Source organism: Anomaloglossus baeobatrachus, chromosome 10, assembly GCF_048569485.1.
Source record: "Anomaloglossus baeobatrachus isolate aAnoBae1 chromosome 10, aAnoBae1.hap1, whole genome shotgun sequence".
Lineage (NCBI taxonomy): Eukaryota > Metazoa > Chordata > Amphibia > Anura > Aromobatidae > Anomaloglossus > Anomaloglossus baeobatrachus.
Genome location: NC_134362.1, coordinates 213,041,179 through 213,053,460, shown reverse-complemented (window position 1 = coordinate 213,053,460; position 12,282 = coordinate 213,041,179). Strand labels below are relative to the sequence as shown.

The following is a 12,282-nucleotide window of genomic DNA, read 5'->3' as shown; positions in this document are numbered from 1 at the left end:
GACCCTGCCCGCGTCTCTGCAACAGCGAGCAGACGATGGCCAAACCCCGGAGCGTGACCCTGCCCGCGTCTCTGCAACAGCGAGCAGACGATGGCCAAACCCCGGAGCGTGACCCTGCCCGCGTCTCTGCAACAGCGAGCAGACGATGGCCAAACCCCGGAGCGTGACCCTGCCCGCGTCTCTGCAACAGCGAGCAGACGATGGCCAAACCCCGGAGCATGACCCTGCCCGCGTCTCTGCAACAGCGAGCAGAGGATGGACAAACCCCGGAGCGTGACCCTGCCCGCGTCTCTACAACAGCGAGCAGAGGATGGACAAACCCTGGAGCATCACCCTGCCTGCGACTGTACAACAGCGAGCAGACGATGGCCAAACCTCATAGCATAACCCTGCCCGCATCTCTGCAACAGTGAGCAGACGATGGCCAAACCCCGGAGCGTGACCCTGCCCGCGTCTCTGCAACAGCGAGCAGAGGATGGACAAACCCCGGAGCGTGACCCTGCCCGCGTCTCTACAACAGCGAGCAGAGGATGGACAAACCCTGGAGCATCACCCTGCCTGCGACTGTACAACAGCGAGCAGACGATGGCCAAACCTCATAGCATAACCCTGCCCGCATCTCTGCAACAGTGAGCAGACGATGGCCAAACCCCGGAGCGTGACCCTGCCCGCGTCTCTGCAACAGCGAGCAGACGATCGCCAAACCCCGGAGCGTGACCCTGCCTGAGTCTCTGCAACAGCGAGCAGAGGATGGACAAACCCCGGAGCGTGACCCTGCCCGCATCTCTGCAACAGCGAGCAGACGATGGCCAAACCCCGGAGCGTGACCCTGCCCGCGTCTCTACAACAGCGAGCAGAGGATGGACAAACCCCGGAGCGTGACCCTACCCGCGTCTCTACAACAGCGAGCAGAGGATGGACAAACCCCGGAGCGTGACCCTACCCGTGTCCCTGCAACAGCAAGCAGACAATGGCCAAAGCCCGGAGCGTGACCCTGCCCGCGTCTCTGCAACAGCGAGCAGACGATGGCCAAACCCCGGAGCGTGACCCTGCCCGCGTCTCTGCAACAGCGAGCAGACGATGGCCAAACCCCGGAGCGTGACCCTGCCCGCGTCTCTGCAACAGCGAGCAGAGGATGGACAAACCCCGGAGCGTGACCCTGCCCGCATCTCTGCAACAGCGAGCAGACGATGGCCAAACCCCGGAGCGTGACCCTGCCCGCGTCTCTACAACAGCAAGCAGAGGATGGACAAACCCCGGAGCGTGACCCTACCCGCGTCCCTGCAACAGCAAGCAGACGATGGCCAAAGCCCGGAGCGTGACCCTGCCCGCGTCTCTGCAACAGCGAGCAGACGATGGCCAAACCCCGGAGCGTGACCCTGCCCGCGTCTCTGCAACAGCGAGCAGACGATGGCCAAACCCCGGAGCGTGACCCTGCCCGCGTCTCTACAACAGCGAGCAGAGGATGGACAAACCCCGGAGCGTGACCCTACCCGCGTCCCTGCAACAGCGAGCAGACGATGGCCAAAGCCCGGAGCGTGACCCTGCCCGCGTCTCTGCAACAGCGAGCAGACGATGGCCAAGCCCCGGAGCGTGACCCTGCCCGTGTCTCTACAACAGTGAGCAGACGATGTCCAAACCCCGGAGCGTGACCCTGCCCGTGTCTCTACAACAGTGAGCAGACGATGGCCAAACCCCAGAGCGTGACCCTGCCCGTGTTTCTACAACAGCGAGCAGACGATGGCCAAACCCCGGAGCGTGACCCTGCCCGTGTCTCTGCAACCGCGAGCAGACGATGGCCAAACCCCAGAGCGTGACCCTGCCTGCGACTGTACAACAGCGAGCAGACGATGGCCAAATCCCGGAGCGTGACCCTGCCTGCGTCTCTGCAACCGCGAGCAGACGATGGCCAAACCCCAGAGCGTGACCCTGCCTGCGACTGTACAACAGCGAGCAGACGATGGCCAAACCCCGGAGCGTGACCCTGCCTGCGACTGTACAACAGTGAGCAGACGATGACCAAACCCCGGAGCGTGACCCTGCCCGCGTCTCTTCAACCGCGAGCAGACGATGGCCAAACCCCGGAGAGTGACCCTGCCTGCGACTGTACAACAGCGAGCAGACGATGGCCAAACCCCGGAGCGTGACCCTGCCCGCGTCTCTACAACAGCGAGCAGAGGATGGCCAAATCTCGGAGAGTGACCCTGCCCGCGTCTCTGCAACAGCGAGCAGACGATGGCCAATCCCCGGAGCGTGACCCTGCCCGCGTCTCTGCAACAGCGAGCAGACGATGTTCAAACCCCGGAGCGTGACCCTGCCCGCGTCTCTACAACAGCGAGCAGACGATGGCCAAACCCCGGAGCGTGACCCTGCCCGCGTCTCTGCAACCGCGAGCAGACGATGGCCAAATCTCGGAGAGTGACCCTGCCCGCGTCTCTGCAACAGCGAGCAGACGATGGCCAATCCCCGGAGCGTGACCCTGCCCGCGTCTCTGCAACAGCGAGCAGACGATGGCCAAACCCCGGAGCGTGACCCTGCCAGTGTCTCTTCATCAGTGAGCAGACGATGACCAAACCCCGGAGCCAGTGTCTCTGCAACAGCGAATAGACGATGGCTGAGCCCTGAAGCGTGACCCCCGCTGCCGTGTCTCTTTGGTGGGGGGCACAGTGCGGTGAGGCTGGAGCTGGGGTGTATGTTCCTCGCTGCCGTGTCTCTCTGGTGGGGGGCACAGTGCGGCAAGACTGGAGCGGGGGTGTATGTCCCCCGCTGGTGGGGGGCACAGTGCGGCACGACTGGAGCGGGGGTGTATGTCCCCCGCTGGTGGGGGGCACAGTGCGGCACGACTGGAGCGGGGGTGTATGTCCCCCGCTGGTGGGGGGCACAGTGCGGCACGACTGGAGCGGGGGTGTATGTCCCCCGCTGGTGGGGGGCACAGTGCGGCGAGGCTGGAGCGGGGGTGTATGTCCCCCGCTAGTGGGGGGCACAGTGTGGCGGGGCTGAAGCAGGGGTGTATGTTTCCTCACTGTCTGCCATGTAATTAGCCATCTCCATCTCCACGCAGTGCCGGGCCCTGCCGCTATCACTTTACCATGACGAATCGTGGTCGCCGAACTCACCAGCTCTACTGGATGACAGAAGGATTCCCACATTTCAGCAAAAGACAGCAACTTCCCAGCCTTAAGCCTGGACCCCCTCAGTCCGTGCTTGGGCTCCCTCAGTCCGTGCTTGGGCCTCCTCAGTCTGAGCCCGGCGGCCCCATGTTCAGGCTGCTTCCATCACGGATGGAGTTGAATCCTGGGCAGAGCATTGATGTGGTGCTAGAGGGCTCCTGCGGTACCCCAAAGGTGAGGCCAGAGGTATCTTGCACGTTACCAACGGACCCTACTGCCAGCACGGGGCACCTCATGGGGTATTGTGCTGGGTTCACACAGGAACGTCCACGTGCCACGTCTTGTGTTACAGATGGTGAAGGAGCGTCTGCTGGGACACGCCATTATAGGAAAACAGTCCGGGAAGGAGAGAATCATGGCGGCCGAGGTGACCTGTGAATTCATCACTCCAGTGCTTCACCTGTCCAAGCCCAGCCTGCACTTCTATGTGGAGAAGGTGCCAAACTGCTGCACTGCTGCGGCCTCCACCACCGAGGCCGGCCTCACTTTACTCATTCCTTGTCTTCTGCCTTTTCCAGCCACCAGAAGAGGAGCTGAAGGAGAAGATCGAGTCTGTGATCCTGAGAAATGTGTCCTCGCTGCCTCTAACAATCCTCCTCTCCCTGAAGCCTCCATTCTCCCTCTACCACAGCAGTGTCATCCAGGAGGATGATGAGGAGGTAGTCCCAGTCAGTAGTGTGCCCAGTCGGTAGCTTGCCTGGTTCCCAGTCGGTAGCTTGCCTGGTTCCCAGTCGGTAGTGTGCCCAGTCGGTAGCTTGCCTGGTTCCCAGTCGGTAGTGTGCCCTGTGCCCAGTTGGTAGTGTGCCCAGTCGGTAGCTTGCCTGGTTCCCAGTTGGTAGTGTGCCCAGTTGGTAGTGTGCCCAGTCGGTAGCTTGCCTGGTTCCCAGTTGGTAGTGTGCCCAGTCGGTAGCTTGCCTGGTTCCCAGTCGGTAGCTTGCCTGGTTCCCAGTCGGTAGTGTGCCCAGTCGGTAGCTTGCCTGGTTCCCAGTCGGTAGTGTGCCCTGTGCCCAGTTGGTAGTGTACCCAGTCGGTAGTGTGCCCAGTCGGTAGCTTGCCTGGTTCCCAGTTGGTAGTGTGCCCGGTGCTCGCCTCCTTACAAAGAGGAATCTTTCCTCCCTTCTCCCCGTCTGGTATCGTTGCACACAGGTTAGAGCTCACCGCAGTCACCACCAGCGCCCCAAGATGCAGCAGCCGCCATTAATTGTCCCACACTAGTCCTTACCAGTCATCACCAGTGTTACCAGCTCCTCACCAGTCATCACCAGTGTTACCAGCTCCTCACCAGTCATCACCAGTGTTACCAGCTCCTCACCAGTCATCACCAGTGTTACCAGCTCCTTACCAGTCATCACCAGTGTTACCAGCTCCTCACCAGTCATCACCAGTGTTACCAGCTCCTCACCAGTCATCACCAGTGTTACCAGCTCCTCACCAGTAATCACCAGTGTTACCAGCTCCTCACCAGTCATCACCAGTGTTACCAGCTCCTCACCAGTCATCACCAGTGTTACCAGCTCCTCACCAGTCATCACCAGTGTTACCAGCTCCTCACCAGTCATCACCAGTGTTACCCGCTCCTCACCAGTCCCCATCATGAGTCGTCACTAGTTATTGCTAGTTCCCCTACTCTTCTCGGTCATCACCAGTCCTCACCATCTTCATGTCATCATGAGGTCCTGGTGGCACACTGTCCACGGCTGGAGAGTTGGCTCGTGGTACACAGGTCGCAGGGGCGTGGCAGCCCGCCCATAGCTTTGCCCTTACCCCTCTTAACATATTGCCTTTGCAGCTGGGTGGTCTTGGGGGTTTTTCTGCTCTTCATCCCCACAATGTAGCGGCTTCTGTTTCCCCTCCAGAGTCCCCTCCACCTGGATACCGGTGAAGAAGTGGAGCTGACCGTTAGATTTGACCCGAGTTTCATTGTTGATCTCCAAAGCCAGGTGGTGGAGGAGGTTGTGTCCATCGGCTTTGTGGAGCACCCGCACACAGAGCAGCTCACGCTGAGGGCGGAGGTGCACTTCCCCAACCTGCACCTCACTTACACTCACATCCACTTTGGCTGCATTCTCAATGACACCGAGATGATGCGAGAGCTGGAGGTGACCAACGTCAGCCCGCTGGCCGTGCAGTACCGCTGGGCCTTTGTGCCAGAGACCAGGTAAGGCCTGCAGACCTCCCATCCACCAGAACTGCTCTCCCAACCCTCCGGCCTGCTCTCCTAGCCCTCTGGCCAGCATTCCTAGCCCTCCACCCTGCTCTCTTAGCCCTCCGCCCTGCTCTCCTAGCTCTCCGACCTGCCCTACGGCCTGCTTTCCTAGCCCTCCGGCCTGCTTTCCTAGCCCTCCACCCTGCTCTCTTAGCCCTCCGCCCTGCTCTCCTAGCTCTCCGACCTGCCCTACGGCCTGCTTTCCTAGCCCTCCGGCCTGCTTTCCTAGCCCTCCGGCCTGCTTTCCTAGCCCTCTGGCCTGCTTTCCTAGTCCTCTGGCCTGCTTTCCTAGCCCTCTGGCCTGCTTTCCTAGCCCTCTGGCCTGCTTTTCTAGCCTTCCGGCCTGCTTTCCTAGCCTTCCGGCCTGCTTTCCTAGCCCCCCGGCTTGCTCTCCTAGCTCTCGGGCCTGCACTCCTAGCCCTCAGGCTTGCTCTCTTAGTCCTCCGGCCTGCTCTCTTAGCCCTCTGGCTTGCTCTCTTAGCCCTCCGCCCTGCTCTCTTAGCCCTCCGGCTTGCTCTCTTAGCCCTCCGCCCTGCTCTCTTAGCCCTCCGGCTTACTCTCTTAGCCCTCCGCCCTGCTCTCTTAGCCCTCTGGCCTGCTCTCCCAGCTCTCTGGCCTGCTCTCTTCGCCCTCTGGCCTGCTCTTTTATCCCTCCGGCCTGCTTTCCTAGCCCTCCGGCCTGCTCTCTTAGCCTTCTGGCCTGCTCCCTTAGCCTTCTGGCCTGCTCCCTTAGCCCTCCGGCCTGCTCCCTTAGCCCTCCGGCCTGCTCCCTTAGCCCTCCGGCCTGCTCCCTTAGCCCTCCGGCCTGCTCCCTTAGCCTTCTGGCCTGCTCCCTTAGCCCTCCGGCCTGCTCCCTTATCCCTCCGCCCTGCTCCCTTAGCCCTCCGGCCTGCTCCCTTAGCCCTCCGGCCTGCTCCCTTAGCCCTCCGGCCTGCTCTCTTAGCCCTCCGGCCTGCTCTCTTAGCCCTCCGCCCTGCTCTCTTAGCCCTCCGCCCTGCTCTCTTAGCCCTCCGCCCTGCTCTCTTAGCCCTCCGCCCTGCTCTCTTAGCCCTCCGCCCTGCTCTCCTAACCCTCCGGCTTGCTCTCTTAGCCCTCCGGCTTGCTCTCTTAGCCCTCCGGCCTGCTCTCTTAGCCCTCCGGCCTGCTCTCCTAGCTCTCCAGCCTGCTTTCTTAGCCCTCCGGCCTGCTCTCTTAGCCCTCCGGCCTGCTCTCTTAGCCCTCCGGCCTGCTCTCTTAGCCCTCCGGCCTGCTCTCTTAGCCCTCCGGCCTGCTCTCTTAGCCCTCCGCCCTGCTCTCTTAGCCCTCCGCCCTGCTCTCTTAGCCCTCCGCCCTGCTCTCTTAGCCCTCCGGCCTGCTCTCTTAGCCCTTCGGCCTGCTCTCCTAGCTCTCCAGCCTCTTTGTTTGCTGTGGTATGATGGGTGCTGGGTGCTTTCTTTTGCAGATTACCAGAACCCAGCGACCGTCCTGGAGGAATCGGAGACGACTGTGATCCAGCCGGAGGGTGGGAGTCACAACAGATCTTCTCCACTGTCACATGGTGGATAATGAGGTGTTTTTTATAATGACCCCCCTCTAATCTCCAGGCAAGATGAACCCTACAAGCCAAGAGTGCCTGCTGCAGATACCTGGACCCAAATCCTGGACCCCCAGCCTCAGGTAGAGTCCTGTGCTGCTGTCTGTCTCCTCCATATCACCGGCCTATCCCTTATCCCGGGACCACCCTCATTAGATGGCCGCCATCCGCTCAATCTCCCCTCTACTCATGCACACTCGGCTGGGTGGAGCGTGCATGTGTCTACAGTAGGAGGCGCTGCTGCTTGTCTGCTGGCAGGTTATTTCCATGACAAAAATAACGGGTGGGGGACAATAAAATCCAAAACACTGGGTTCAGCCTGAGAAGCTCCTGTGTCCTCATCTGTTCCCTCTGTTTTCAGACTGACACACCGGGCACTGGAGATGGCGCACCTGTGGCAGAAGAACGTGGGACCACCGGAGTACAGGAGGTGCGCAGGGTCATGGATGTGCGCCTGATGTGTAGATACCGGCCATGCAGTATCCATTCATTGTGTAATGGAGACGTCTGGTCGGGGAGGACAAAGTGACGTCCATAAGAAGCCCCTCCAATGGGGGTCCACGTGCCCCTACAATATCCCCTCCAGTGGGGGTCCACGTGCCCCTACAATATCCCCTCCAGTGGGGGTCCACGTGCCCCTGTAATATCCCCTCCAGTGTGGGTCCACGTGCCCCTGTAATATCCCCTCCAGTGGGGGTCCACGTGCGCCTGTAATATCCCCTCCAGTGGGGGTCCATGTGCCCCCGTAATAACCCCTCCAGTGGGGGTCCACGTGCCCCTGTAATATCCCCTCAAGTGGGGGTCTACTTGCCCCTGTAATATCCCTTCCAGTGGGGGTCCACGTGCCCCTGTAATATCCCCTCCAGTGGGGGTCCACGTGCCCCTGTAATATCCCCTCCAGTGGGGGTCCACGTGCGCCTGTAATATCCCCTCCAGTGGGGGTCCATGTGCCCCCGTAATAACCCCTCCAGTGGGGGTCTACGTGCCCCTGTAATATCCCCTCCAGTGGGGGTCCATGTGCCCCCGTAATAACCGTTCCAGTGGGGGTCTACGTGCCCCTGTAATATCCCCTCCAGTGGGGGTCCATGTGCCCCTGTAATATCCCCTCCAGTGGGGGTCCACGTGCCCCTGTAATATCCCCTCCAGTGGGGGTCCACGTGCCCCTGTAATATCCCCTCCAGTGGGGGTCCACGTGCCCCTGTAATATCCCATCCAGTGGGGGTCCACGTGCGCCTGTAATTTCCCCTCAAGTGGGGGTCCACGTGCCCCCGTAATAACCCCTCCAGTGGGGGTCTACGTGCCCCTGTAATATCCCCTCCAGTGGGGGTCCACGTGCCCCTGTAATATCCTCTCCAGTGGGGGTCCACGTGCCCCTGTAATATCCCCTCCAGTGGGGGTCCACGTGCCCCTGTAATATCCCATCCAGTGGGGGTCTACGTGCCCCTGTAATATCCCCTCCAGTGGGGGTCCACGTGCCCCCGTAATAACCCCTCCAGTGGGGGTCTACGTGCCCCTGTAATATCCCCTCCAGTGGGGGTCCATGTGCCCCTGTAATATCCCCTCCAGTGGGGGTCCACGTTCCCCTGTAATATCCCCTCCAGTGGGGGTCCATGTGCCCCTGTAATATCCCCTCCAGTGGGGGTCCATGTGCCCCCGTAATAACCCCTCCAGTGGGGGTCTACGTGCCCCTGTAATATCCCCTCCAGTGGAGGTCCACGTGCCCCTGTAATATCCCCTTCAGTGGGGGTCCATGTGCCCCTGTAATATCCCCTCCAGTGGGGGTCCATGTGCCCCTGTAATATCCCCTCCAGTGGGGGTCCATGTGCCCCTGTAATATCCCCTCCAGTGGGGGGTCCATGTGCCCCTATAATATCCCCTTTAGTGGGGGTCCACGTGCCCGTGTAATATCCCCTCCAGTGGGGGTCCATGTGCCCCTGTAATATCCCCTCCAGTGGGGGTCCATGTGCCCCTGTAATATCCCCTCCAGTAGGGGTCCATGTGCCCCTGTAATATCCCCTTTAGTGGGGGTCCACGTGCCCCTGTAATATCCCCTCCAGTGGGGGTCCATGTGCCCCTGTAATATCCCCTCCAGTGGGGGTCCATGTGCCCCTGTAATATCCTCTCCAGTGGGGGTCCACGTGCCCCTGTAATATCCCCTTCAGTGGGGGTCCACGTGCCCCTGTAATATCTCACCTCGGGGTCTCTGCAGTAATCTCTCGTCTCCCCCAGGTCTTTGACATCCTTCCTCAGTTCGGGACTCTGCAGCCGGGGGAGAGTCGTGTCGTGTCATTCACATTCTATGGACACACAAACGTCAGCGCCAGGGCCCGGGCAGTGTGTACGGTTTATGGGGGTCCCGTATATGAGGTCAGCCTGCATGGAGAGGCCTCGCTCGTCACCTATGATCTAAGCACCAGAGAGATCGACTGTGGAGTCCAGGTAACATGGAGCATGGGCGGGGAGATGGCGGCTCGTGTCGTTCCTACACTACACATATATGTAGTTCTGTACATGGTTGTGCCGGGGTACACTTCTGTGCTAACCTGGAGCGTGGCCATGGCTGGTGGGTGGGTGGTGTGGCGGAGCGGGGTATGGGTGGCGTGGGCACAGCTGGTGTGTGTGTGGTGTGTGGTGTGTGTGGTGTGGTGTGGTGTGGGGTGGGGTGGGGTGTGCATGTGGTGTGTGTGTGTGTGTGTGTGTGTGTGTGTGTGTGTGTGTGTGTGTGTGTGTGTGTGTGTGTGTGTGTGTGTGTGTGTGTGGGGTGGGGTGTGCATGTGGTGTGTGTGTGTGTGTGTGTGTGTGGTGTGGGGTGGGGTGGGGTGTGCATGTGGTGTGTGTGTGTGTGTGTGTGGTGTGGGGTGGGGTGGGGTGTGCATGTGTGTGTGTGTGTGTGTGTGTGTGTGGTGTGGGGTGGGGTGGGGTGTGCATGTGGTGTGTGTGTGTGTGTGTGTGTGTGTGTGTGTGTGTGTGTGTGTGTGTGGTGTGGGGTGGGGTGGGGTGTGCATGTGGTGTGGGGTGTGTATGTGGTGTGTGTGGGTGTGGTGTGGGTGGGGTGTGTGTGTGTGGTGTGGGGTGGGGTGTGCGTGTGGGGTGTGTATGTGGTGTGTGTGTGGGTGAGGTGTGTGTGTGTGTGTGTGGGTGGGTTGTGTGTGGAGTGTGTGTGGGCGGTGTGTGTGTGTGTGTGGGCGGTGCGCGTGTGTGTATGTGTGTGGGGTGTGTGTGTGTGCGGCGTGCGGTGTGTGTGTGTGTGTGTGTGTGGGCGGTGCGTGTGTGTGTGTGTGTGGGGTGTGTGTGTGTGTGTGTGTGGGGGGTGTGTGTGGGCGGGCGGTGTGTGTGTGTGTGTGTGTGTGTGTGTGTGTGTGTGGGCGGTGCGCGTGTGTGGGGTGTGTGTGTGTGTGTGGGGGGGGTGCGCGTGTGTGTATGTGTGTGGGGGGGGTGTGTGTGTGTGTGGGCGGTGTGTGTGTGTGTGGGTGGGGGGTGTGTGGGCGGTGTGTGTGTGTGTGTGTGTGGTGTGTGTGTGGCGCGGGCGGTGTATTGGTAACGCATTTGTCTTCACAGATGATGGACCAGGTGGTGGAGGCGCAGATTGTGCTCAGGAACACGGGGAGGGTCAGTTTCCCATTCACTGTGCTGAAGCAGCGAGCGGAGCGGCAGCAGAGCCTGTACCCCGGGGAGCCGCGTGTTCAGCCCCTGAGTGTGAGTGCACCCTCATCTCTACACCACTGCTGGCGTATTATACAGGTGGCGTCAATTCTTAAAAGGGGGTGTCCAGTGGGACGGGGTGTACAGCAGAGCAAGGAGAGACAACAGAGCAAGGAGAGACAACAGGCCGAGGATGATCCAACAGGTTTACTAACAGGAATACAGGAACAGCACACGACAAGTCCAAATAAAACAGATCCGGGGGCACCTCCCGATAATCCAAAGTGCCAGATCACGACGAAATAGTCCTCTTCAGAGTCCCAGAAATCCCATACAATCCACTGGACGGCGAGATCTGTCCGCAGAATCAGATCTCGCTCCCTTCCTCTTCAAAGCTCAGCTCCCAACTGGACTTAGAAACAGGAGTGTATTGTCTGAGCTCGTGGGCCCGCCCCTCAAGGGTAGGGGTCTATGCAATGGTTGGGCCCACTAGAAGATTCTAGAAGGTTGGCTCCGAGATGTCTACAGGTTTGTGTAGTTGGCGTTATCCACTGCTTACGAAACAATGGGAAGTTCCTCTGGCTGTGTGGACAAGAGATAATTGCATTATGGGCCCAGAGACACAGGAGATGGGGGGAAGGTATGGTTACTTACATCCCAAGACATTTCAAAGTGTTCAGTAAGTACAACCAAAGGAAAGTGACATCACATCCTGACATAGTATTACAGCAAATACAGTGAGAAGGTAAAATACATCACATGGCATCTTATACAAGAAATATGGGATGGAGAAAAGCACATACATCATGACATACAGTATATACAGTGTATCCGGAGTAGTATACAGGAGCAGGCAGTATATACAGTGTATCCGGCGTTGTATACAGGAGCGGGCAGTATATACAGTGTATCCGGCACTAGCAGCGCACAATGTGTGCGGTCAGCGCTGGGTGATGTGTGCGGTGCACGGTGTCTGCGGTCAGCGCTGGGTGATGTGTGCGGCGCTCACATGTGGAGGACGGCGTTATATAACCGCTGGTGGAGGAAGCCTTGTACACCGCTGCCCCCCTGTGGTCAGGACTCGCACTGCAGCTGTCAGGGGCTTGTCAGCCATCGGTCACTGCACTGTAGTTTTGCTCTGAGTGCTGCTGTCCATAGATAAATGACAGCACACGGCCAGTGTCACTCAGTGAGGCTGATCAGATGGCCGTATCTTACGTGGCATGGCCACGGAAAAACAATCGCACCGCGCCCCAGTCTCTTCAGCATTTTATGAGGCTCGCTTGTCCAGCTATGATGCAAAGACAATCTGTTCCGCACAGATCATCCATAATGGCGTCCATGTACACTCACCTCATTAACAGCGGAAAGTGGATTGTGCTAGTACATTATATGTAATGTATAAACTTGTGGAGACGGAGGCGACAGAGCAGATACTGGGGCAACAGCGTGGACACGGGGACGACGGAGCAGATACTGGGGCAACAGCGTGGACACAGAGACGACAGAGCAGATACTGGGGCAACAGCGTGGACACGGGGACGACGGAGCAGATACTGGGGCAACAGCGTGGACACGGAGACGACGGAGCAGATACTGGGGCAACAGCGTGGACACGGGGACGACGGAGCGGATACTGGGGCAACAGCGTGGACACGGAGACGACGGAGCAGATACTGGGGCAACAGCGT

At 59.7% G+C, this 12,282-nt stretch overlaps 1 protein-coding gene across 1 annotated transcript in view; it reads left to right on the top strand.

Moving 5' to 3' along the window:
• HYDIN (HYDIN axonemal central pair apparatus protein) overlaps nt 1-12,282 on the top strand; it is a 211,862-nt gene that overhangs the window by 73,712 nt on the left and 125,868 nt on the right. Inside the window, exons 20-29 of the mRNA XM_075325454.1 lie at nt 3,062-3,200; nt 3,240-3,344; nt 3,463-3,606; nt 3,689-3,829; nt 5,027-5,328; nt 6,818-6,877; nt 6,960-7,032; nt 7,311-7,379; nt 9,179-9,388; nt 10,508-10,645. Of these exons, the coding sequence (XP_075181569.1) occupies nt 3,062-3,200; nt 3,240-3,344; nt 3,463-3,606; nt 3,689-3,829; nt 5,027-5,328; nt 6,818-6,877; nt 6,960-7,032; nt 7,311-7,379; nt 9,179-9,388; nt 10,508-10,645 (1,381 nt within the window). The remainder of the gene's footprint in view (nt 1-3,061; nt 3,201-3,239; nt 3,345-3,462; nt 3,607-3,688; nt 3,830-5,026; nt 5,329-6,817; nt 6,878-6,959; nt 7,033-7,310; nt 7,380-9,178; nt 9,389-10,507; nt 10,646-12,282) is intronic.